Below are 24,420 nucleotides of genomic sequence, written 5' to 3'. Positions count from 1 at the left end.
GTAATAAAAGATACTCTCTTTTTTCGCAATGCAAATATGCTTGATGGTGAGAATTGTAGTTGATACAATTCATATGCGTTATTTCATCCTAATATTTACATACACGAATGTATGATTTTTAAATAACATTGATACTATTTACGATCAATCTAAGGAAATTATATAGGTATTATACGAATAAATTATATAAATATAGGTATTATATGAATGAATCAATAAAAAATTAATAATGACATAAAGAAAACTGAATAATCGAAGATGAACAACATTAGAGTAATAACGTTCAAGCTGTTGAGGACATATGTAACTAAATCCAGACATGCAGTGGCTGGAGTGCGAGGAAAAATACATCTAACGAAGACAGAAAATGATAAAGGATTTGAAGATGATGTTGAAGAGTTTGATCAAGATGATGTAGGGGTGTATGACACTGATCTGGGAGACATTATGGATTCTTATGCAGATCACAATAGGTATATACAAGATAAACATTAAATTATATTTTATGTAGCTTAAGTTTTTTAATATTTCCAATATGATTTTCAGACAGACTGAGAAGGATCGTGAACTGTTGAAGCGTCGCATTGTTAGAAGTAAATACTTCAAAGAGGTGGAACCAAATTTTCTTACGTACGTCGAAAAGAATCAGATAAAAAAACTACATAGAGAAGATCCCAATGAGTGGACACCCGAAAGACTCAGTGAAAGTTTTCCAGCTTTACCTCACACCATAAGAAAGATTTTGAAAGCTGAATGGGAACCAAAATCAGTGGAGAGGATACTTGCATACGACAATAAAGTAGTTAAAAATTGGAAACAACTTAAAACTGGTCAGTTACCAGTGAACCCAATCTTAGAGGAGCACTTAATGAAGTTCAAAGACAGGAAAATTATTTTATCCAATAGGAAGACTTTGGCTGAAAAATATATGTTACCAAAGATAGAATTTCCAAAGCCTAAAAGTTCATTCTTTCGTAGTATTATAGCAGATTCTGTTGGTAAGAAATCTATGGAAAATAAGATATCAATTTCCTCACAGGATAATACTAGCACGGGTGAAAAGAAATCAGAAGCAACAGGAAAGAAAAACATGAGATTAGTTAACAAAACGAGCAATGATACAGCAAATGGAGACAAACACAGTGAAAGATACAAAGTACAAAATACGAAAGACAAGCTAATTACTTTACAGAATGATAAGAGCAGAACCAATAGAAAGTCCAACACGTCGGAGAAGAAAGAAAGATTAGTATTTGAATCAGACAATGACTTTGTAAATAGAGAAGTGCATGAAACAAAAAGGTATAGCATGGAAGGGGATACATTAATTTTTGAAGAATTCTTGAAGAAGAAATTGAATAATTCAGAGGAGATACCTTATGAAGAGAAAGTAACTTTGGTGAATACCTATAAAAAATATATAGAAACTAAGAATTTGGAGAATCTGCGTAATGTATCGCACAATACTGTGAAAGATACTGACAATGAACAAAAGAGTGTTAGCAGTACAAAAAATCCACGTGATGATAGTATAGTAAATGTTACAGCAGACGAAAGTGAATCAGTAATAACCAGACCAGAAAATGAGAATGTAAGCTTGGATACTCATGTAAAAGAACGAAATTCATACATGGATGCAGATTTCAATTACACAAAGCATATAAAAATTCCTAAAAACGTGTATAAAAAGGGCATGACATACAGGGTAAGAGATTGTTATTACGACTATGACGGAGAATTCCTGTACAGAGTACCAGGACTGAAAACTTAAAACGAACCTGCAGAATGAACATCAGAAGATTGTGTAATAATTCTGTATATTTATAGTTTCACATTGCACCTAGCATTTATTGTAAATTCCATTGATAAATAGAGATATTTAAGAATTGTATACATTCGTAAAAATAATCGAATAAAGATATTATAATTGTATAAATATATATACATATATTTTACACGAAAACTTTTACTAATTGGACACTCGATTTCGAATAAGATTATCGTGTTATCGCATGTGTGTGTTGTAAGTTCGCGATTTGTCCCAATTTTTGTCGATAGATGTCCTCTCCACCGACCATAATATATTTTATGAAGATTTTCCGATGTCGCAGATAAATCGTTCGTAAAATGGTAAATAATTCTGATTGCTAACTGAACCGTCATCTTTCGATTACGCGAAGATACGAAACAATTGTACTTGTTTCTTTTCTTCCGTATTAACGCGAGTTTGTAAATGTTTCACTCACAAGCCGGTCACATTTTTCCTTCACGTTTAGGTTATGTTCTTTCAAATAACTTTCATGCTTTCCATCTCGTTGCATCAGAAATTTCAGTCTGTTGAAGTTGATGCATTTTGTCTCCGTGGAAATTTTTCAAAGAAAAAACAACGAGATAAATAATAACACGCGGAAGAAATAAATTTGCATAATATAGTATTGTAATATTGCAATAAAAAAAATTATCAATCCTTTCACGAATCCCATTATATACCTGAGGAAGGCAATAAATGAAGATTTTCATATAGAAACAGTTGAAACATTTTCAATTGTACCTTATAAATCACCGTCTCTGTTAAGAAGGTTCATTGTCTACAGATTTGAGACATATGTATATATGTATATATATTTATATTGTGTATACATTTCTTTTTTTTTTATATAGTTTCAGAATTTTTCTGTGTATAGAACTAGCCTCATTGGTATCACAAGATCTGCTCGATCTAAAAAAAAACTTCCCAGGGATGGCTCAACAGTATGTATTTACAATGTCGTGCTACGATCACAGTTACCTCAAATCACAGATGTACAAGGTTTATCAGTGAGTTTCATTTCTAAAATGTCATTAGAATGATGCGCAGATTCATTCAATTACTACAGTGTGTTGCTTCAGGTCAGATTTTATTCAAATCCGGCGAGAAGACCTAGTTTCATTTCTCAGTTCATCGAGAATATCAAGCAAGAAATTCAAAAGAATAAAGAGATGAAAGAATCTTTGAAAAAGTTCAGGGAAGAAGCAGAGAAACTGGAACAGTCGGAAGCATTGCGCTCTGCTAGACAGAAATTTCAAGCAGTTGAATCCGAAGCTACTAAAGGATCTGAAGCTCTCAAGGAAAAGTTAGAATCCTTAAAGGAAAAGGTGCAAGTGAAGAATAACGTCTTGATAAAACTTATAAGTACGGTAGATATTAATTGAATGATGTCATCACATAGGTACAAGAAGTTCTTGAAGAAGCAAGTAAAACGGAATTAGGGAAAAAAGCTGGTCAGCTGAGTGAGGAAATAACAAAGTCTGCGAAAGGAGCAGCAGAGACAATATCTGAAAAAAGTCAGGCTTTAGGTAAAACAAGTGCATTTCAAACGATATCGCAAACTGCGGAAGCTGTACGCGAGGAACTGGATCATCAAGGAATGCATGGTGAGCAATTTTTTACAACTTGATATAAAGCTTTGTAAGAATTTTTTTTAATTGAAATTGTAGGAAAAGTATATGTACCGCCCAAAGTGTTAAGGAAAAGGAAAGACGTAGTAGAATCAACAGATAGCAAAGTTGTTCAACCGAATGAAGACGTCACTGGTGTTGAATTGCATAAAGATTCTAAATTTTATCAATCGTGGCAGAACTTCAAGGTATGTAATTTAAAGTAATCAGATTGTGCTATATATTTGCAGAATTGTGTAATAATTGTATCTTTTTCGAAGGATAAAAATCCATATGTGAATAAAGTATTGGAATGGAAGATCAAATACGAGGAGTCTGACAATCCTGTAATTCGTGCCTCTAGACTACTGACAGACAAAGTCACAGACATAGTTGGTGGACTATTTCAAAAGACAGATTTGTCAGAAACGCTGACAGAAATTTGTAAATTAGATCCTAGCTTCGATAGAGTACAATTTTTAAAATACTGCGAAACAGACATTATTCCAAATATTTTGGAAGCTATGGTAAGGGGGGATCTCGGTATTTTAAAAGACTGGTGTCACGAAGCTCCGTACAAATTACTAGCGCAACCATTATTACAAGTAGAGAAATTGGGATATCATTTAGACAATAAAATCTTAGGTATATTTCATATTTTGCGTATATATATATATCTTGCATAATCGTTCTAGATAAAATAAGACATTTCAATTTTAGATATCAACAATGTAGATTTAATGTTGGGCAAAGTAATGGAACAAGGACCTGTTCTGATAATCAGCTTTCAATCCCAGCAAATCATGTGCGTGAGAGATGCAAAGAGTAATGTCATTGAAGGAGATCCTGAGAAAGTGATGCGTGTTAATTACATCTGGGTATTGTGCCGCGATCCTACCGAACTTAATCCAAAAGCTGCATGGCGTTTGCTCGACATTAGCGCTACCAGTACCGAGCAATTTGTATAGTGTACAGTTTAGGTATAAATCTAGTTAAAGTTTTAAGAAAAAGAAAAAAAAAGAAATAAATCAGAGCACGTGACCGAAGAACGAGCAAGTAAGGAACAAGTTTTAAGATTCTCGGGGAGAATCGAACGGGGAGATTCTTATCAAGATCCGTGATCTGTATATTAGTCTAATTGATGATGGATATTAATTTTTCGTGATTCAAATTACACTCAGTACAGATCCTACGCCATCTTCCATATATAAATCAAAGATTTACGTATGAAAGTGGAAAAGTATAAATTATTTTAGAGATGTACGTATTAAAATAGTTTTACTGTTACCATGCCTTTTTAATATATTTGAATAGTATACTTGAACGTTATTTATATTATTAAAGCGTATAGATTAAAGATTCGATTGTTTGCTATAATTATTTGTGCTAAGGTTACAATTGTTTCCGTGTATCAGGATGGGTAATTATTGCTCGAGTGTAACTCGTGTCTGGGTTAATGCAACTAAGTATACAAAATAATTTCAAACGACTCGTTTTGTACATATTTAAACATTGGTACTAAAGTATCGATGAACGGAGCCTAGCAAAACTATATATATATATATATATATATATCTCAAAAGCCAAATATTTGTTTTGCATTAATTACGACATGAAAGAAAGAAAGTGTAAACGTTTTATGTGATTAAATAAAGATTGTATATATTTTCGTGTTTGTAATATCGTGCTGTAATGCATAGTTTAATAGTTATTTTCTTGAATCTGTAATATATAAATTCGGAATGCTCGTTTATAAATCCAACGAGTAAGTTTCCAACTATAAATGATGACACGTACAAATGAGTTTGATGTAAAAATAAGGGAGAGAAAAAAAAAAGAAATATGTTTTGAGGAAAGGAAATACGGGCCATCATTTCCCCCCTCTGTGTCGTTTCGCATTTTGAAAAATTTCACCCAATTAACCTTTTGGTTACAATGAGATTTTTCATATATATAGCTTATACTTTACAGGTAAGGCCTGACCCAAAACTGTGTAAAAACAGTGCAACAATGAATACACTACGTAATTACGTTCGAATAAACTTTGAATAAATTGAAAGAAATGAATAAATTAAAGTTTTATGTAAAGAATTTGAAAAATCATAATACTGCACACAATTTTTTTCAAATTGAGAAACAAACGAGCCACTACAATTGTGTTCTAGAACTGAAACGATCGAGTTTAAATAAATTAGAATTTCGAAATTTGAAAAAATAAATTAAAATTCGTTTTTTATAAGGAATTTGAAAGATCGTAACATTGTATACAATTCTCTTGCACACTGAGAACTGACAATGCAATTGAACAAGGCGTATGTGAAAGCTGCCATTGGCTAACCTCTAAGAGGTTAAAAGTGCAACGATCTAATTTTCACCCATAATTGACCCTTAACGCGGGCGATTCGAATTTCCTCTAAATTGAAGATTCTCTGCTAAATCCAGTCTCAAATTCGCAATTAGTCGAACCGTTTGAAAGCATTGTAGATTGTGTCCTCGCGCGACTCGTATGGAAACGTCAGTTCCTCTAGCGTGCAACGAAACTCCCTTCCTGATTGGCCAGTCTCGCGTCCGTGCCCGCAGCAGGTTGAAATTTGATTACGAACGTCAGTTTCGTTCCTGCTCTGTTCGTAGTAACGCGAGTGAATTTTTTTCCTCCCCTCGAGTTGACTGCGAATTGTCATGTGCGCGATTCCGCTGTGAAATATACATCTCGCGGTGTGTATTTGTACGCATTACGTAACTCGCGTCGGCCAATTGCACGCGACCGAACGTCAACGAGACAAAGAGACACACATAGTTCGAGTGGCGTAACGAAATTGTTGGAAATCGTTGTGCTGAGTGACAGAGTAATCGAAAGCACAAAAAGAAAAAAAAAAGAAGTATTTCCGCCAAAAGTTACATCAAGAGTCGAGTAACGAAGGACGATGTAACGGGAAGTACGTGAAGAAATTTCTCGCCGCGTTTAGGTGGCGTTAGAACTCGAAGAACAACGATCGCTGGATATTCGTGTCCGCCATTATATCCGACCGGTCGCCATGATGTGCGCTCTCGCTCCCGAGTAACACCAATACAGCAACAGCCGTAGAAGCATCTGGACGATCGGTAGCCACGGTTCTACGAAAATCACGATTCCTCGTTTCTTGGACAATCTCGTGTTTGCACGTGTGATTAATTTCGAAACCCGGTGGACCCGTCGAACCTCTTCGTGCGAGTGTGCGTTTTCTTAATGCGTTTGCGAATACGTGAGTCGCACGCTCGTCACATCTGCCTTCGAGAACACGTAGCTCGTTGTTTCTTGAGGAACATGGCTGAACATCGTTTCGACGGTGCGGTGAAATTGTGTGTACGGTTCTGTTGAAACGACGTTCCCCCATCTCGGCTGTTGGAGCTAGCAGTTCTCGAGCGTTGTGAAAATGACGTCCATACACTTCGTCGTGCATCCGTTGCCCGGAACGGACGACCAGCTGAACGACAGGTAAGAGAGCGGTGTATCCGTTCGTCGGTTTTTCCCCATTGCGATGTATGTTTGCTCCTTTGCCATGTCTGTCTCCGCTCCGTATTGCAGTCGTGCACGCCGTTCGTTATCCATTTTGTAAAAGTCTGCGTTGCTCGTATCATCGTCAGCGGAACACCCGTTCGTCTCCTCCTAACAATTTTGGAAAAGGTTCTCGCACAATTGCACGGCATGGTCGATTTTTGTATCGTTCGGGAGTTAAATGTTCGTTGTGTTGTCTCGTTTTTGCTCATATTAAACAGTGTCCATCTACGTAATTGGAAGAGTGAATATATTTTGAATACATTTAGTTTGGGAATTGTCCTCTTTACTGTACGAACATACACACACACACACGCACACGCACACATACATATATACATACATATATACATACATATATACATATATATAGTATATGTGTATAACTGTACATATGTATATGTGCAATATGTACATGCATATAATATATACATACATGCATACATATATACATGTATAATATATTATATATATGTGGAATAGAGATGATAAAAATATTTTGTTGAATTCGTTTATTTGTTATTAAAGAACATTTTGTTAAATACACTTCTAGATTATAAGCAACAAATGTAATATAATTACTTATGATCAAATACATGCCATGGATAACAACCTTTCCATTTAATAAATACCTCTGCACCATTGCATTAACGTTGTTTTCCTTTTTTGTTATTTTGCATCTTGTCTATTTGTTATTTTAGCGAGTTTTTGAACTATATAGTAATAATAATATATCCTGTGTAAAAGAATTTTTATAGCTCTTGCTGCTACATGATACGAAGTAAATACTTATCACCAACATAATTTATTTATTTACATATAACAAATAAAGTAGATAAGAAAAAGAAGTGGAATTAGTGTGGTTCGTTTAAAGTTCAAGCTATCACGTGAGATAATCAATTCTTTTTTGTGTATTTGTTTAGGTTGAAAGAAGTGGCAGAAAAGATCAACAGATATGGATTCGTAACATTGCCAGCATTTAGTAGCTTGAAAGTTGCAGTGAAACACATCGTAGTTGGTCCGACACATATTGCCCTTCTTACAGAAGATCATAAAATTTGTAGAGTTGCATTTACAGTGCTGTCAGATAGATTGGATTTAAGCAAAAATGAACCAAATAGAAAGTAAGCCACAAAATAAAGTGAAATTTAGCATAAGACGTATTTGTTACATCTTTGTCATCTTGAAATAACAAATGTACTTTTCTACCATTCTAGCACAAATAAAAACCATGTTGATAACTCGAATTCAGCACCGAACGGTGGTACTAGCAGTGGAAGCGGAAGCAGAGCCGGAATGTCTAGATCACGTGCAAGAATCATGCGTGGCAGTTCTGCCATACGTGGTGGTGGGAGTAGCGGAGGGAGCAGCAGTGGAGGCAGAATAGGCCCTCCAGGTGTAATCATGGGTGGAGGAAGTGGTAGCAGTTCGCGTCCAATTGCATCTGTGCCTGCTCCGTTTGTACCGGAAGATCTTATTACACAGGCTCAAGTAGTATTGCAGGGAAAAAGTCGTAACCTTATTATTAGAGAATTACAGGTTTGTTCAGTTGAAAAGATCAGTATATCGATCATCGTATCGTTGAGATCGTTTTTGGTTTAATACTGAAATATATTTCTTAGCGTACAAATTTAGATGTAAACTTAGCAGTAAATAACTTGCTGTCACGAGATGACGAAGAAGGTGATGATGCTGAAGATACAGCAGATACCTATGTTCCGGAAGATCTCATTTCGTTGTTAGATGGTGGATTTAGTAATGAACACTCTGTTATAATTGACGCAGATTCTATGTTTCCTGAAGACATGTTTGGATATACTGGAATGAGAAAGTAATTATCCTTTAATTGCTTTCTAACTATCTATGACTCAATGTACATTTTTAACGTTTACATTTTTCAGCCGAGGTAGCTCTTCACGTAGAATAGGAAATGACAGAGAAGGTGAACGTACTTCTGAGCGAGATCGAGATCGAGATAATTTCAGTAAATGGAGAGATCGTCAATATTGTGGCCCGAGACGTTGGTTGGAATCAGCACTTAAAGACTCATGGGACAAAGATTCTGGTAAGAGTAAAACTTTCGAACATCGATTTCCAATATCTTCGAATTTTATGCAACGATGTGATAATTTTCGTTACACATTTAAAAAATTCCATAGATAATAAAAAGAAAGAGTTGGCTGCTCAAAGTCCATTATGGATATCGGACGAATTAGAGTGGTGGCACGAACGCAGCAGTGATCTTGCTCCTCGTTTTGTACAAATCGCATCGCTTTATAGTGAATTAATTGCCGTTTCTGCCGGTGGACAATTATATCAGTGGAAATGGTCGGAGTCTGAACCATACAAACACCCAGAGGTACTTGAATCAATCAATTTCGTTTCGAATATTTTATACGAGCAGTCTGATAAATTAAAAAGAAACTTGTTGTAGAATCTAAATATACATCATCCGAAAGCTCCGTGGTTGGCAGTAACTACAGAAAAGATAGTTAATATATCTGCAACAGCTATTCGATGTTCCATTAGCACTGAATCTGGCAAAGTAGCTACCTGGCTTGATGAACTCGTAGGACATGTTGCTTCTCGTCTTGAACATCCAGCACAAACTTTCACAGAGTTCACGCTGGACAAAATAGTATCCCTTCACACCTGTGCTTTATATACGGTTGCTAAACTTGAAAGTGGTGCATTGTATTGGTGGTACGTTGAAACATACATTATTTTAACTATGATTATTAAGTAAAAGCTGCATTCTTGCTTTTACAGGGGTGTATTACCTTTTGCACAACGTAAAAAATTGTGGGAGAAATACAAGGCTAAATCGCGCAAACATAGATCATCCACGGTATCGTCAAACGATATTAGTTACGGCGCACATGTTTGTATGAAAAATAGTCCTATATATCATCCTGGTGCAATAGGTAATTTGTCAAATGATAAATATCATGTGTGTAACCTGCTTGAAAATAATCTGTCGTGGTATTCTAAGTTGACATATTTTTTAAGGCTTTACCATTGCCAATGGAGTTCCAAAAGTAGGGCAATTATTAGGGGCAGCGTGGAATTTAGATAGCACGTACAGATTTAAGATATTGCCAGCTGGAACTCATTTGCCCAACGTTAGCGCAGAGAAACGAGAAACGAATGGGAATAGCGGAGCAGGCAGTATCAACAAAACAAATAACAAAGAAACTACCGATCGCCTCGACATGCCTCCGCCGCCGTCGCCGGCTTCGAGCACGTGCAGCGACACCGGCAGCATTACGACAAGTCACAAAAGACAGAAGCGAGTTGCACCTCGAAGTGAGGGAGAGTCGGAGCGAAAAGATGAGGAGGAATGGCAATTGAAGGATGTTGTTTTCGTGGAGGATGTAAAGACAGTGCCGATCGGTAAAGTCATAAAGGTCGACGGTTGTTACGTCGCCGTGAAATTCTTCTCGAAGGACTCGAAGGAGAAAGAGATCAAAGAGAAAGATTTCAGCACCTCAGATTTCAAGGATTTAACAACCGAGGAATTAATTAAACTGCTAGCTGATTGCAGATTGTTGAGAAAAGACGAGATACAAGTGATAAAATCGTCGATGAATCCCAGAGCTCCAGACTGTTTCCAACGGACACCCCGAAGAGTGAATATCGTTGAAGGATCGAACGATAGTATTTTGAGCATCGCTACTGATGGCCAGGGAATCCACGCGATAGTAAAAAGTGCAAACAAATTAAGCTACGTTGTGTACAATTTAAGTACTGGAAGATACGTTCAAGATTGTTACATCCCATCGGACGTATCGTCGTTTCTGGGTTTGCAGCCTCAAAATATTAGTTTGACCAACTCTGGAGAAAATATCGAATGTTCCATGATACTCAGAGATGGAAACAACACGATCTATCCATTAGCAAAGGATTGTGCCGATGCTATCCGTGATCCAAATTGGTTGGATTTGGTTCCAGTTTTATGTATTGGTGCTTCGACCATTCCCATACCGACCTGTTCAAATTCAAACAACATGAAAAACCAAGTCGCAGTTATTGCATTAGCATTTGACAATCTCTTATTAATGCCGCGTATATTGAGGTGCGATTATGAGAGCATTAAGCAGGTATTTTGCAATTTGGAACAAGATCAAAAGAACAATGCAGCACAGATTCAATCAGTATTAATGGAACGGTGTGATGGTAATCGCAATATTTTGCACGCTTGCATCAGTATGTGCTCGCCAACTTCGAATAAAGAAAATGATCAAGGTATCGAATCTATTTCTTTTCTTTTCTTTTTTTTTTTTTTTATTTTTTTTTTTTTTTTTTATATGAATAATTCTGTTTTTTCAAAAGTTGCGGATCATTTATTTCAATTTCTTATTTCGTTCGGAAGGTATTGAACGTGAGCTGGTTTCGAATACTGTTGACGGTCCGTCAGCACCTATCGAGGAACCAATTCCAACTTTAAGCTGGCCACCGGAAGCGTTTGATAATACATCAGGAGAAGAAGACAGTTTGCTCAGCATTGGTACTGCTAGCATATCAATGATGAACAAATCAGGTAAAAGTGTATCGAACGCTTTTTCCTTTTTTACCTTTCTGATTTATAACTTCTGTTACACGTTGCTAAATAGGTATTTCCGTAAATTTCAGGTGTTGGAGCAACGTCAAACAATACCTACATCATAGATTCCGTTGAAAGAAGAAACAACGCGTTACTCATATTAAAATACATGTGTGAAAGTAGCGTGCTAGCACCCCACTTAAAAGAATTACTCACAGCAAAGTAATTATATTGATTATGAATGAATGAAGCACTTTTGCAATTACAGGGAAATACTTAAATGTTCATATATTTAATCAACAGGGATATCCAGGGCCAGACACCGTTAATGCTTGCTGTATCTGTCCGAGCGTATCACGCGGCTCTCATTCTACTGGATGTTATTCAAAGAGTTGGAAAAGATCAAAAGGAGTGTTCAGCTATGATACTTCCTGCGGATGCTAATCCAGATTTATCGCCACTGTTCGTCACATGTTGCAACGACACATGTAGTTTCACGTGGACCGGAACTCAACATATTGATCAAGATATCTTCGAGTGCAAAACTTGCGGGTTGATCGGGTCTTTGTGTTGCTGTACAGAGTGTGCCCGCGTTTGCCACAGGGGACACGACTGTAGAATAAAAATCACTTCTCCCACGGCTTACTGCGACTGTTGGGAAAAGTGCAAATGCCGTGCGCTGATCGCGGGCCATCAAGGTGCTCGTTATGAACTTCTCTGTCGTCTCGTAGTAAATACCGATCTTGTGACGAAGATCAACTCACGGTAAACGAACGTGCGATATAAATTAATAGAAACTATCGTAAAACATTAAAGTTAAATTGTTTTTTTTTTTTTTTCTTCCTTTTATTTTGCAGAGGAGAAAGTATTTTACTCTTCTTGGTTCAAACTGTTGGAAGGCAATTGATTGAACAACGACAATATCGTTCTGCGCTGCGACAACGTTCAGCATCTGCAAGTCGTAAAGGACCTTCGTCTGATGGTAATTTTTGTTTTCACTCTTAGATATAAAAATTACTAAAATTGGATGTAAAAAGCTAAAAGTTAATTATAAACAGGATTAGATACTTACGTACCAGATATGCCAGATCACGATCTGGAGCCTCCTCGCTTTAATCGAAAAGCTTTAGAAAGATTATTAGATGATTGGCCAGCAGTTCAGTGCATGATCATGTCAGGAGTTTCTGTGAACGGAAACGAGCAGTTGTTTGGGGATCAGGGCCAATTGTGTCGTCAGAGTGGTACTGCCCTGCTTGACAAATTCACTCACTCGTTGTTATTTAAATGCAGCGCAGAGGTAAAGGGATATCAGTTTTATTTTTCATCTCTAATATGGTAAAAAACGAAATTCGTAATGTTGTAAAATTTTTCTTCCAGATGCTTGATACTCTCTTAACGACTCTGATACGAGAGTTACAAAATGATACTATACCCGGCAGACAAGAAGAAGCGAATAACGTTGCTCGCCGATTTGTTCGATCTGTAGCTCGGATATTTGTAATCTTTACAATAGAAATGGCGCCCAATACAACAAAACGAAGAAGGTATGAAAGAACTTATTTATTTCGATAGAGTGATTTTTTTTTTTTCAATGTTTTCAATGTTTCCCATCATCATGTTCATGTATTTTGAAACATATTTCAGTACCAGCCAAGCATTACAACCATTAATGAAGTGTCGTAAAGTATTCCAAGCATTGATTAAATTAGCCGTCGAGGAATTGTGTGAGACTGCCGACTCGTTGATAGCACCCGTGAGATTAGGTGTTGCTCGTCCTACGGCACCGTTTACCTTGACCAACTCAGCAATGGAAGTGATCAACGGCTCTGAGGAATTGTTTTCCATAGAACCGCTAATACCTCATAGCGGTGTTAGTTCTCAGACTTTAGATGCCACATTACAAACGCAACAGGGAAATAATAATATTACCATTGCCAGAGATGTTTCTGCTATGGACGAGACAGAGGCTGGCGAAGGTATGTTTTACAGATTAATAAATGAGAATAACGCAGAAATAATGTAATTTAAAGTTTTTTGACATCTGAAGAACTGATAAGAATGATAGAAAATATAATATAATATATAAAATATCTATATTATAATTGTGTTTTAAAACATAATGTATAATATATAAAAATATTTTTAATTTTTTCTAATTTTACTTGTACAATAATAGTAATAATTTTATAATAATATTATATATTAACGCTTAACGGATCTGTAGATTTCACGCTAATTTCCTAAGACGGGCCACATAGATTTATATAATATTAGATATGAAAATTTATATATAATAATGATATGTGATCAGAAGTTCCTATGGACGTTGATGGAGACATCAGCGAGCACGAAGAATCTGGAGTCTCTGGGACAGTTGCTGGTCAACCACTAGGTGAGATTGATAGCAATGGCGGAGGCGTGGGTGAGGAACAGGCGGGAGACGGCGAATCCGACACAGAGTTGGATCTCCTGGCAGAGGCGGAAACGGAGTCAGATTCCGACGACAATCACAGCAATCAAGACGCAGCGTCTGCTCAACGTAGTGTGCAAACCGGTGCTACAGCAGGATCTGATGGTGGAATGGGATCTATCTTACTGTTCCCCGAGGATGAGTCTGGCGAGTCGAGCCAGCAGGAGGACGATGAAAGCGAGGCAGGAGAAACCGACGAGCAGGATAACGAAGACTTTCAGATCGGTGATGATCAATTGGAGCGACGAAGGTAAAACTATCATTTCCACTTTGAGTGCGACACTCTCTTGTACCTCGTGTATAGTCGATTCGAAGCAAACTAAGTAAAGTTGAAAGTTCAATTAAGTTCAGAGAATTAACGAGTACTGTGTACTGAATCAACTATACACACATTGTATTGTTATTGCATCGTACTTTATACAGAGTACTGTATTAACTATGCGTGTAGAATAGGTACATTTTGCAGCAGTGCCCTTCTAATTTAAAACAATTCAAATAATCATTCTTCCCAGCTTATTCGAAAAGGTCATGTTTTTGTTACTGAAACCTTATTACAGTGGTTCGTCTGGCCATTTACACCGTAATAATCTCGCGCCTGTTTCTATGCAATGGGCGATACGTAATCGCGACTCAAATATGCGTACGACTGGATTACGAGTAACAGGTGGCAGTAATCTGGTTTTTATTGACTCTACGTCATTAAGACGCACCACTGCAACGTCCGCTGTTGCAGCTGCGCAAGAACCCATAATCATGGGTACTAGCACCACTTGTTTGGCACGTGCATTTGGAATTGTTATTAGACAGATAGCCGATCTTTTAGTTATGATGCAAGATTACAAAACGCTAGCGCCCTCTCTGCCGCGACTTATGGAGATTACTTATCAAGACGCGCTGAACCTGCAGGTACGATTTTTTTTTTTTTATCACAGTATAGTTTGAAAGAACATAACGCTATATATCAATTGTATGTATGGTTGCAGATGTATCTCGAGGGGCATTTGAAACCGACGTGGGATTGGTTGCTCACAGTCATGGATGCCACAGAGGCACAACTGAGATTCGGTGTATCATTGACACGTAGCGCGGATCCTACGCATCCGGAGCATCCGTTGAACAATGCCTCGTCGTTGTCCGGAGGCAATTTCTCTGGTCTGTTGAATACAGCGGCGCTGTCGTTGACATTGCAATCTAATACAGGTCGGAATCAACGCAGTGGTATCGCTACGAGCTCCAATATCTCCACTCCACAAGCTTCTACAAGACTCACCGTTGGTTTTGCAGGCGTTGGCGAACCTTCGAGAAACAGTAGAGAACGCGAAGGTATACATTTTTTTCCCTTCGAGAAAGTTACTCGAAGAACATGCTATAAACATCATCGCTGTATTATATTATATTGTGTTACTGTTAGAGAAATGAAATTGAAGTAACGAGTAACCTACTAGCGAGCGTTGCTTCCAGGTGGAGATGTTTACTTGGCGAGACGTGAATTCTTGTCCTATTGCCTATCCTTAATGCGTGCTCACAATGCCGAACACAGGGACAGCTTGCCGGTGTTGGATGTTTCCGCGCTGAGACACGTGGCGTACGTTTTCGACGCGCTAGTGTATTACATGCGTTCGCCGTTGTCGGAGCCAGTGTCCTCGCGTGGAGATAGCCAAAAGGAGTCGTCGAATTACACAGGTTGGAATGATCAGGTTCGTATCGAGTTGAATTCCCCTTGTTAGCCCGTATTTCTCAGAAGTTACGACCATGTTTCACGACGACATTTGCAGGACGAGAACGACAATGACGAGGGAGAGGAGTACAGTTCACCAGTGCCCACAGCACTGGAGACAGACTCTGTCGATTACCCTGATTTACTTCAGGTTCCCAACTGCGGGCCAGGCAATAACAGTAACAATGTACCAAAAGGAAGGAAGCATCCGTTTTTGCAAAGATCAGACTCGACGTTGTGCCTCGGTTGTCCGCCTCTCGATCCGTTTGACACTGTCATGAGCGAGGCGTTGCCGTTAGCCGACCAGCCGCACTTACTGCAACCCCACTCAAAGCGGGAGGATCTGTTCGGTATACCGAGGCAACCGGCAACAAGCGCAGGTCCTAATCAGAATCCGTTAGAGGGATTACCAACGAGACTTAGTCTGTCCGCCCGTGGTGCTGATAATCAGAATATCCCCACGCCGACATTTAGTCAAATTATTCAAAGATCTGCCTTTGCATCGTCAGATGCTAGACGTAGCTCTGTTACAGCTGGAGATCCGACGTCTGCGAAGCACACGGTAATGTTTCCCTTACGTAGAAAAGCCGATTAAGTTAATTCAGCCAATTCGTGGCATTTCGTGTGTCTTTTTTTCTCACTCTTTCTCTTTCTCTCTCTCTCTCTCTCTCTCTCTCTCTCTGAGCATGAAAAACAGCGTTTATTCTTCAGCCTGAATGTTATTCTATTGTTGTGCAACGACAATAGGATATCTATATTTATATTTTTACATTTTCACTGAATTCTTTTCTTTCTTTTTTTCTTTCATTCATTTTTTGTCGCGCGGTTCCCTACGTCGAAAAATGAAATATGTAGATTTACTTTCCACATTGTAGGAAAAGACAAAATCGTTCGGTCATACGTTTGTCGCGGAGCAAGTCGATCGAGCTCCGATCATTGTTTCTACTAATAATCAAAACGATCAAGCAGCAGGAAGTACCAAAAGCAATAGAGATACGTGTAAAATGAATAGAAGCGTTATTGTTAGAGCTGGAACTGTTTCGGTAAATATATAGAATTTGCTTTTAGTTAAAGCTTAGGATTAGAAAAAAAAAAAAAAAAAAAGAAAGTTAGAACATTGTAGAGATAATAATTCATAAGAACGCATTTAAGAGGTTAAAGTAACATGTAAAGGTTGACGGTGAACCGAGGGTGTACAGCACAGTTGTTTCAATTTTAAAGGAGCCGAGTTTGAGTAAAGCTGGAGCGTCAGAAATGCCCGTGTCGAACGAAGCGACGCAGAATATAACAGAGGAGATGGACACGTCCGGTTCGAATCACGACGCGTCAATGACCCACGAAACGGTCGAGACGAATCCAGTCTCGTCCATCGGATCCAATATATCGCATAACATTCTGCTGGGTCGTTGGAGCTTGTCTCTGGATCTGTTCGGACGAGTTTTTATGGAGGATGTGGGATTAGAGGCTGGTTCGGTTGTGTCCGAGCTGGGTGGTTTCCAAGTGAAGGAAGCGAAGTTTCGCAGAGACATGGAGAAACTTCGGAACGCTCAGCAAAGAGACATCAATCTGTTGAAAGTAATTGATCGCAATGTTTCTAATTACTTAAGGGAACGTAGTACAGTATAGTTATAAATTAAATCTTTTCTTTCTTTCTTTCTCTTTTTAAAGGTCGAACGAGACAGAACACAGCTGTTAGTGCAGACAATGAAGGAATTAAATACGCATTACAACTTGTACAATAGACGCGCGACGAACGCACCGCCGTTGGCCGTGCATCGCGTTAAAGTGACCTTCAAGGATGAACCTGGCGAAGGCACTGGAGTAACTAGAAGTTTCTACACCGCGATCGCGGAGGTTTGTAACATCACAACAGAGATTACGTTTGTAACACGTCTTCTCTTGAACAGAAACAAAATAATAATAACAATTGCGTACATTTCCTTCTTAAAGGCGTTGCTTGCAAACGAGAAACTGCCTAATTTAGAAGCGGCGCAAGTGGGATCAAAATACACGCAGTATAACGTACTTCGAAAACTAAAAAGCAGAGATCGTGATCATGATTTGAGACGACAAGTGAGTATAATTAGTTACAAAGAAGAAGAAAAAAATGGACAATTTTTCTCTCTGTTCTTCCACGATTGCAAGAGGTATATATCTTTATTCCAGAATCCTCGATCTTCTGGAAAATGTCGAGAGACGCGTAGAGCATTGTCATTCGAAGCTCGAGTTTTTCATCCATCCAGTTCTGTCGAAGGGAGCAATAATTCTGGGGCTGGTAGTTCATCCTCCAATTCCCATCCGTTACCTGTTAGTCACCCAAATAACGATCACTTGACCATGCATCAACAACAACTCGGGGACAGGCTATATCCAAAGGTTATTAATAATTAATAATAATGAAAAAAGATAATGACAATACTTGATTTTTCACAATGACACGCTAATCGTTTATCTTGTTACAGGTCTACGCATTGCAACCCGCATTAGCTGCTAAAATAACTGGCATGCTGTTAGAGCTGTCCCCTGCGCAGCTATTGATGTTACTAGCTTCGGAAGACGCTCTGCGGCAAAAAGTAGAGGAGGCATTTGAATTAATTCGTAGTCACAGCCAGGACTCGGCAAGGGAAGCGTTGTTGGATCTCGACGTGTTCAGTTTAATCGCGCGTTGCGGTGCTACCAAGAAAAAGATTGAGAACAGTATTTTGGACGACACCGAGGACAATGCCCCTCTTTTCTACTCGCCGGGCAAAAGAGGTTTTTACACGCCGCGACAGGGGAGAGCCAGTTACGAGCGGCTGAACGCATTCAGAAACGTAGGCAGGTTGGTATTAGATGTCAAACAATTAGTATTAGATAAGAATCGAGCAACGACGAGCTGTATCAGCCGGTGAAATTAAAAGAAACATTTATTGCCCAGGCTTATAGGATTGTGTCTTTTACAAAATGAATTGTGCCCGATATTTTTGAACCGCCATGTGATAAAGTATATTTTGGGAAGGCCGATCCGTTTCCATGATCTTGCATTTTTTGACTCTGTAATTTACGAAAGCCTAAGACAACTTGTGATCGATTCCGAGACCAAGGACAGCAACAGTCTATTCTCTGCTCTTGATCTTACATTCAGGTGAGCGACTGTCTGAAGTATATTTCAAATTGTTGTAACTCTTATCCTCGAAGAATCGTCTCCAATCGTTTATTTTTTCTTCGATTGTTTTTAGTATTGATTTATGTCCCGAAGAAGGAGGCGGATCGATTGAACTTATTCCCAGCGGACGTGACATAGAAGTAACAGCAAGTAATGTTTACGACTATGTGCGAAAATATGCGGAGGTCCGCATGATCAAGGTACAGGAGAAATCTTTGCTTGCTATGAGAGACGGAGTGTTCGACGTACTACCCGAGGGAGCGCTCGACGGTTTAACATCTGAAGACTTGAGACTCTTGTTGAACGGAGTCGGTGATATCAACGTTTCCGTTTTGATATCGTACACTTCTTTCAACGACGAATCGGGAGAACCTGCCGATAGATTAGCCAAGTTCAAACGATGGTTGTGGTCTATCGTCGAGAAAATGTCGCATTCAGAACGACAAGACTTGGTAAGGAATTATATTCCAGCAGTTTTTTCTTTTTTTTTTAAATAAATATTTACCCTTTCTTTTCTTTTTTTTTATTTTTTTATAAACCTCATTTCTTTGTTTTATAGGTATACTTTTGGACAGGATCTCCAGCACTACCGGCAAGCGAAGATGGTTTTCAACCAATGCCGAGTGTGACATTACGACCAGCAGATGATCATCTACCAACTGCAAATACATGTATTTCCCGACTATATCTTCCATTGTACAGCTCTCGTCACATATTAAGACATAAACTACTACTTGCTATTCAGACAAAGAATTTCGGATTTGTATGAATATATAGATTCTATATATAATATATAATATATATATATAATATACATAATATATATATTATATATGTTATATATAATTATATATATACATAAAATATATATAATAGAGATATTATATATGCATTATGTATATTATATATACTATGTGACCATGTTTGTGCGCAATAGCTCTAAAAAGAAGTCACATTATTGATAATGATATAAGAAACGAAAAAGAAGTTGTATGTTGTTATTTTTTTCCTTCCTAAAAACAAAAATTTATAAAACATTTATAAATTTATAACTTGTAATTATGAATTCTGATTTGTTTTATTGAACTAAAGGACGTGGTTTCCATCATAAGATTTTATATTAAAATGTCATCTTTAGTCGTTATAGTAATCATTTTAATGAATAAAAACATTTTAAAAGTCATGAACAAAAAAAAAAAGGAAAAAAGAAAATCGATCAATGGCAACCCCGTATCATCAGAAATGATTATTTTTATATTTCTTCTGCTGGTTTATTTTACGTGTATTGTAATACGTAATAATCTTTCTCATTTTGTTAGGAATTTTTAATAAATTATACAATTAAAAATTTTTTTATTAGGCATGTTTAAGATGTAACATAAAATGTTGACAGGAAATTGTAGATTTTTTTTTTTTTCTTTCAATGCACACCAGTAAATAATCGTTTTCCTGGATTTCAGCATGTTGTTGATTATAATACATATCGTTTTAAAAATGAGAGTAGAGATTACAAAATATGAGGCTTGATATTTTTAATGATATTGAAAATTACACAGTTTCACATAAAAAAGCTGTTTTTACGAATGAAAATGATAATAAAATATCAACATAAAATCACATGTAATTTAAAATTATACAAATGTTCCTTGAACATTAGACTCTTATGTTAAATAATCAATTGTTTCACTTCAATTGAATTTACGGTAGATGAGATTGGCCAAATGCGAAGGTAATAGGAAAAATAATCTAGGAATGTCTAGCTGCCTATTTCGTATTGTTATATACTTTCTTTTTTTTTTTTTTTAACATGTTCAAAATCTTGAATCTATCGTAAAACAATATCAACTCCATTATTTATGCTGCTTAATCTTGGCATGCACTCAATATATGTTCTCGTTTCTGTCTAGGATTGTAACAATATATATTTTCAAAATGATTATCACTTTGAAAAGAAAGAAAATTGAATTTACAGATTTAAATTATTATTTATATATATATATATTTACTAAACAGTAAACCGAAATAGTAAAAAATAATCTATTATCTTTAATTTACTTAAAAAAAAGATTACTAATGTTAATATGTATAATATAATAAATCTCATTGTTTATAAATTTCTAAAAATCGTAAAGTTATATACAATAATTATATTATCCGTTATGTACTTGACAAAGTATTAATAGAAACTTATGTACAATGATTACCTATTGACCACTTCCTGAATTGTTTTGGGGTAATTTTGTTGTTGATTGACTCAATTGAGCCAACGTTTCTGGTGTCGCGTGTGCTTTCAGGATTGAATTTTCAGCTTCCAATTGATTTATACGATCCATAAGCTCAGCTATCTTTTCCTTGAGTACTTCGACTTCTTCCCGTACAGCAAACATCAAGTGGCTCTTAACAAGATCCTACAAAAAGATCGTTTGTTAATTCTTCCGATATTGTTTTTCATTCGCTAAACGGATAATTGTCCCCCACGGCGAGGGGGGAACACTTACCATAGCTTGCTCAATCTTATTATCAATCGCTACAGCGCTTGTCCCCGACATACTGCAATGAAAATTCCATGCGAAAATTATATCATTTATAAAGTATACATAGACACCGTGACAAATAAATTCACAATCTTATTAAAAACTACTTTACTATTGCTAAAAGAAGAAATATCTGTTAAATATTCTCTTTTACAAAAATTTCAACGACCGCATGATCTCAATTTGACAAAACGTACCTTTCATTATCTTCGAGGGTATGGTGTTCGTCGCTGCCCTGAGTGACTTCGGTCAACGACTCTAAAAGGGTCGTGTCAGTCGACTGAGCGGATCCAGCTACGATGCCTGAAATAGAGTCCTGTTCCGGATCTGGCTGATGAAACGCCATGTTTCCCTGTTGCATACCTCCCACGACGTTCTGGCAACTAGCGGATACCTGTGCCATTTGTACTTGAGCATTGCTACCGGATGTTGGAGGTTGCATTTGTGAAGGTTGCGGTATCACTTGCGATTGCACCGGTGCTCCAGGAGCGTGAATGGTCGACGAGGTTTGCTGCACGCCTGTCTGAGGAACTTTATGAATATTTTGGATGCCCTGTATTCCTTGTATTGCGGTCAATGGCTCAGACATTTGAGCCATTGATTTCTGTGTTTGCAGCGGTTGCTGGGGCTGAGGCTGTGGCTGACTCTGCGGCTGAGGCTGAGTTTGAGGCTGTTGCTGCTGCTGTGGTTGTGGTTGAGGCTGTTGCTGTTGAGGCTGTGGCTGCTGCTGCTGCTGAGTCGGCGGATGTTGCTGTTGCTGTTGTTGAGGGGCATGTTGCTGCTGTTGCTGCGTGACAAGAATATTAGGTGCCTGGGACGTTGGTACAGGTGTCTGCTGTACGGGAGGCTGGCAAACGTTTTGAACCGGCAATGACTGACTCTGCGCGTTCACTGTCACATAGGTATCTTCTTTCGAATGAGGTATACTTTGTTGGGGGGTCACATTGCTGCTACCAGTCTGTGTTATTATAGGGATAGAACCTTGGGGCATACTCTGAGGTTGGGTCAAGTTACTGGGATGGGTCGGCTGCAGGTTGGAAGGTAACGTGGAACCCTGGCCGCTCTGTTGCTGAGAAGCCAATTGTTGGGCCGACGACTGAAAGTACTGGGGTATCTGCGAGGGCGGTTGAACCTTGGCCTGCTGCGTTTGAACCTGCGTTGGATTATGCTGCGCATTGGGTCCAATCGAGTTGCTCACCGCGTAGCTAGCACTGGAGACAGGCGTCGGATTGCTTGGCACGCCGATCGACGTGTGCACATCTGCGTGGCCGGTTTGTGCCTGTCCGTTAGCGTCGATCCCCATGCCTTTCTCCTCAGGCACAACCGTAGGCTGCTGCTGCTGCTTGGACGCGTCCGGCACGACGATCCCGCTGTCCGTCACCCCGTAGGATATGCATACCTCGTTCGGATCGGACACCTTGGGCGTGCTGATCGCCGTCGGTTGGTTCACCGACGTGTGGTCCAGATAGTCCATGCAGGTCCACCTGCCCCTCTTGAACGGCTCGGTGCTCTCGATCTTCACCACCTTGAACCTCTCGTTCCTGCCGTGCGAGTGTACCTCGCGGAGATCCGCATCCTGCTTGGCATTGCTCGAGAGTAAATTGATGATGTTGTTGTCCGTGACGGACGTGATGTCAAGGGTGTTGATATTGCTGTCGTTCACCGAGTTGCTGACGTTGTTCCCCTCGGAGGGGACGATCGCCAGGCCGTATTGCGAGCTGGTCGGGATCACCGGGGCGGTGCTGAGCGCGGCGTTGCCCGCGTTGAAGAACACATCCTCCTTGGAGAACGTGTCCTCCGAGTAGCTGGGCGTCTCGATGTCGGTGATGCGCGAGTGTTCCACCGAGTTGTCCTCCGTGTGCGACTCGTCGAGGTCGTCGTTCGAGTCCTCGCCGGCGTCATTGCTCATACGGGAGCCAACGGTGACGCTGGTTATCTGAAAAGAGGACGTCTTCTTCCGGCACTGGTTGCCACTTGCGGTCACCACGTTGCCCGGGCTGATCAGACTAACCGGCTGGTACAGTCTCTCCGGTTCGCCTAGTCGGATCGTCTCGGTGGTGGTACGGTGCACTGGGTTCGATATCTTTCTACTACCGTCGGACAGCTTGTGCGATTTTCTGTGCACATTATCTGCCATTATTATAGGAACTTAGCATCCGGGAGACACGATCTTTTCGTTCGTCGATCTCTCGCATGGTAGTACCGACATCACTCTCACTCTCGCGCTTTCCTAGCCGGGGCCCCGCGGCATCGAGGATAGATTAACCTTAACTGAAATCGAAACGGGAAACTAACACCACCGAGTCTCCGTTACAGACGGACCGATCTTACTTTGCACGGTTTACGGACTGCCACGGGTCACGTTCATATTCCCACTGCGGAGGTGTTGACAGTTCACCATTTCATCAATCGTCACGGGGACGAAGTGTATTTGCTCGAGCACCGTCCCTCCACCGCTCGGAGGACGTACGTTCGCACTTCGGGGAATGAACACCACTGGATTCCCCTTAATAATCCTTTTTCCCTTGCGTTCGTCGCGTCCGATCAACGAGTCTCGTCGTTCTGTCCGTCCGTCGCACGCTCACATATTCACTATCTCGCAGTCTGAACCCTCATTATTCACGTCCTTCCTGCTCTCTTTTATACTCAGCAGTTTAAAAATGGCTGCCAATTCACTCGCCAGAACTGCCATGAATTACATCTAGAGCAACGCACCTCTCTGTGCAAAAGCTCGTCCCTGCCAATCTATTTTCATACGAGCGTACAGCGCGACCTCGATCGATACGCCGTCCCGTCTTTACCGACGGGAATGCACCTCGACAGAAATCACGTACCATTATGTTTCTCATCTGTGACAGAAATTCTCCCGGGCAATTTTATTTTTCCCATTTCTGGTGCCGTTTCGTTTCATTTTTAAATGAAAATTCGACCTTGCAATTATCGTGTTACATTTTTTGAAGCGATTCTTCTGTTCCATCGCAAATTCTGAAATGCCTTACGTTCTTATCTGTAAATTTTAATTAAGAAAAAAAAAAGAAACCAAATTTAATCTAACGTAA

At 39.0% G+C, this 24,420-nt stretch overlaps 4 protein-coding genes across 9 annotated transcripts; 3 read left to right on the top strand and 1 right to left on the bottom strand.

Annotated features, from left to right (window-relative positions):
- Positions 1-5: 5 nt before the first annotated feature.
- Positions 6-1,940, top strand: LOC122538899. Of its 2 annotated transcripts, none has more exons than XM_043673392.1 (3): positions 6-134; positions 211-473; positions 547-1,940. In XM_043673392.1, exons 2-3 carry the CDS (start codon positions 259-261, stop codon positions 1,769-1,771), a joined length of 1,440 nt encoding a protein of 479 aa, XP_043529327.1. In that variant the 5' UTR covers positions 6-134; positions 211-258; the 3' UTR covers positions 1,772-1,940. The 2 variants fall into 2 exon arrangements, with proteins under 2 accessions (XP_043529327.1, XP_043529328.1); XM_043673393.1 differs by having other exon boundaries at positions 6-166; positions 241-473.
- Positions 1,941-2,024: 84 nt separating this feature from the next.
- LOC122538924 (mitochondrial import inner membrane translocase subunit TIM44) lies at positions 2,025-5,273 on the top strand. The gene is made up of 7 exons (XM_043673423.1): positions 2,025-2,130; positions 2,662-2,817; positions 2,890-3,135; positions 3,210-3,414; positions 3,478-3,626; positions 3,699-4,062; positions 4,138-5,273. The coding sequence occupies exons 1-7, from the start codon at positions 2,128-2,130 to the stop codon at positions 4,383-4,385; spliced, it is 1,371 nt and encodes a 456-aa protein (XP_043529358.1). The 5' UTR covers positions 2,025-2,127; the 3' UTR covers positions 4,386-5,273.
- Positions 5,274-5,822: 549 nt separating this feature from the next.
- Positions 5,823-19,814, top strand: LOC122538922 (E3 ubiquitin-protein ligase hyd). 5 transcript variants are annotated; one of them, XM_043673419.1, is made up of 31 exons: positions 5,894-6,892; positions 7,876-8,076; positions 8,170-8,491; positions 8,575-8,783; positions 8,854-9,017; positions 9,112-9,311; positions 9,387-9,655; positions 9,722-9,876; positions 9,962-11,197; positions 11,325-11,498; positions 11,585-11,717; positions 11,799-12,260; positions 12,353-12,477; positions 12,554-12,792; positions 12,873-13,039; positions 13,140-13,471; positions 13,807-14,215; positions 14,523-14,871; positions 14,949-15,165; positions 15,250-15,288; positions 15,427-15,662; positions 15,741-16,244; positions 16,558-16,725; positions 16,904-17,257; positions 17,351-17,536; positions 17,633-17,755; positions 17,849-18,058; positions 18,145-18,503; positions 18,600-18,806; positions 18,901-19,279; positions 19,387-19,814. In XM_043673419.1, exons 1-31 carry the CDS (start codon positions 6,831-6,833, stop codon positions 19,594-19,596), a joined length of 8,400 nt encoding a protein of 2,799 aa, XP_043529354.1. In that variant the 5' UTR covers positions 5,894-6,830; the 3' UTR covers positions 19,597-19,814. The 5 variants fall into 5 exon arrangements, with proteins under 5 accessions (XP_043529356.1, XP_043529355.1, XP_043529354.1 ...); XM_043673415.1 differs by having other exon boundaries at positions 5,895-6,892; positions 14,949-15,288; XM_043673416.1 differs by having other exon boundaries at positions 5,896-6,892; positions 11,325-11,492; positions 14,949-15,288.
- A 346-nt stretch (positions 19,815-20,160) lies between these two features.
- On the bottom strand, positions 20,161-24,077 carry LOC122538923 (protein bunched, class 2/F/G isoform-like). Its single transcript, XM_043673422.1, has 3 exons — positions 21,559-24,077; positions 21,326-21,377; positions 20,161-21,235 (listed from the first exon to the last, which is right to left on the bottom strand). The coding sequence occupies exons 1-3, from the start codon at positions 23,496-23,498 to the stop codon at positions 21,032-21,034; spliced, it is 2,196 nt and encodes a 731-aa protein (XP_043529357.1). The 5' UTR covers positions 23,499-24,077; the 3' UTR covers positions 20,161-21,031.
- Between the last annotated feature and the right edge of the window lie 343 nt (positions 24,078-24,420).

The sequence above is a fragment of the Frieseomelitta varia genome, unplaced genomic scaffold (assembly GCF_011392965.1).
Source record: "Frieseomelitta varia isolate USP_RPSP 00005682 unplaced genomic scaffold, Fvar_1.2 scaffold_182, whole genome shotgun sequence".
NCBI lineage: Eukaryota > Metazoa > Arthropoda > Insecta > Hymenoptera > Apidae > Frieseomelitta > Frieseomelitta varia.
Note: the sequence above shows the minus strand (reverse complement) of the source record. Positions and strands in the feature narration are given on the sequence as shown.

What these genes read in the sequence shown, in the direction of transcription:
- LOC122538899 (XM_043673392.1), top strand. Translation starts at nt 259, where the DNA reads ATGAACAACATTAGAGTAATAACGTTCAAGCTGTTGAGGACATATGTA. An exon ending in TCTTATGCAGATCACAATAG is followed by an intron (nt 474 to 546) that starts GTATATACAAGA and finishes TATGATTTTCAG; the next exon opens with ACAGACTGAGAAGGATCGTG.
- LOC122538924 (XM_043673423.1), top strand. An exon ending in AATCGTGGCAGAACTTCAAG is followed by an intron (nt 3,627 to 3,698) that starts GTATGTAATTTA and finishes TCTTTTTCGAAG; the next exon opens with GATAAAAATCCATATGTGAA. An exon ending in TTTAGACAATAAAATCTTAG is followed by an intron (nt 4,063 to 4,137) that starts GTATATTTCATA and finishes TTTCAATTTTAG; the next exon opens with ATATCAACAATGTAGATTTA.
- LOC122538922 (XM_043673415.1), top strand. Translation starts at nt 6,831, where the DNA reads ATGACGTCCATACACTTCGTCGTGCATCCGTTGCCCGGAACGGACGAC. An exon ending in AGTGGTGCATTGTATTGGTG is followed by an intron (nt 9,656 to 9,721) that starts GTACGTTGAAAC and finishes TTGCTTTTACAG; the next exon opens with GGGTGTATTACCTTTTGCAC. An exon ending in ATCATGATTTGAGACGACAA is followed by an intron (nt 17,756 to 17,848) that starts GTGAGTATAATT and finishes TCTTTATTCCAG; the next exon opens with AATCCTCGATCTTCTGGAAA.
- LOC122538923 (XM_043673422.1), bottom strand. Translation starts at nt 23,498, where the DNA reads ATGGCAGATAATGTGCACAGAAAATCGCACAAGCTGTCCGACGGTAGT. An exon ending in ACCCTCGAAGATAATGAAAG is followed by an intron (nt 21,378 to 21,558) that starts GTACGTTTTGTC and finishes TTTTCATTGCAG; the next exon opens with TATGTCGGGGACAAGCGCTG. An exon ending in ATAAGATTGAGCAAGCTATG is followed by an intron (nt 21,236 to 21,325) that starts GTAAGTGTTCCC and finishes ATCTTTTTGTAG; the next exon opens with GATCTTGTTAAGAGCCACTT.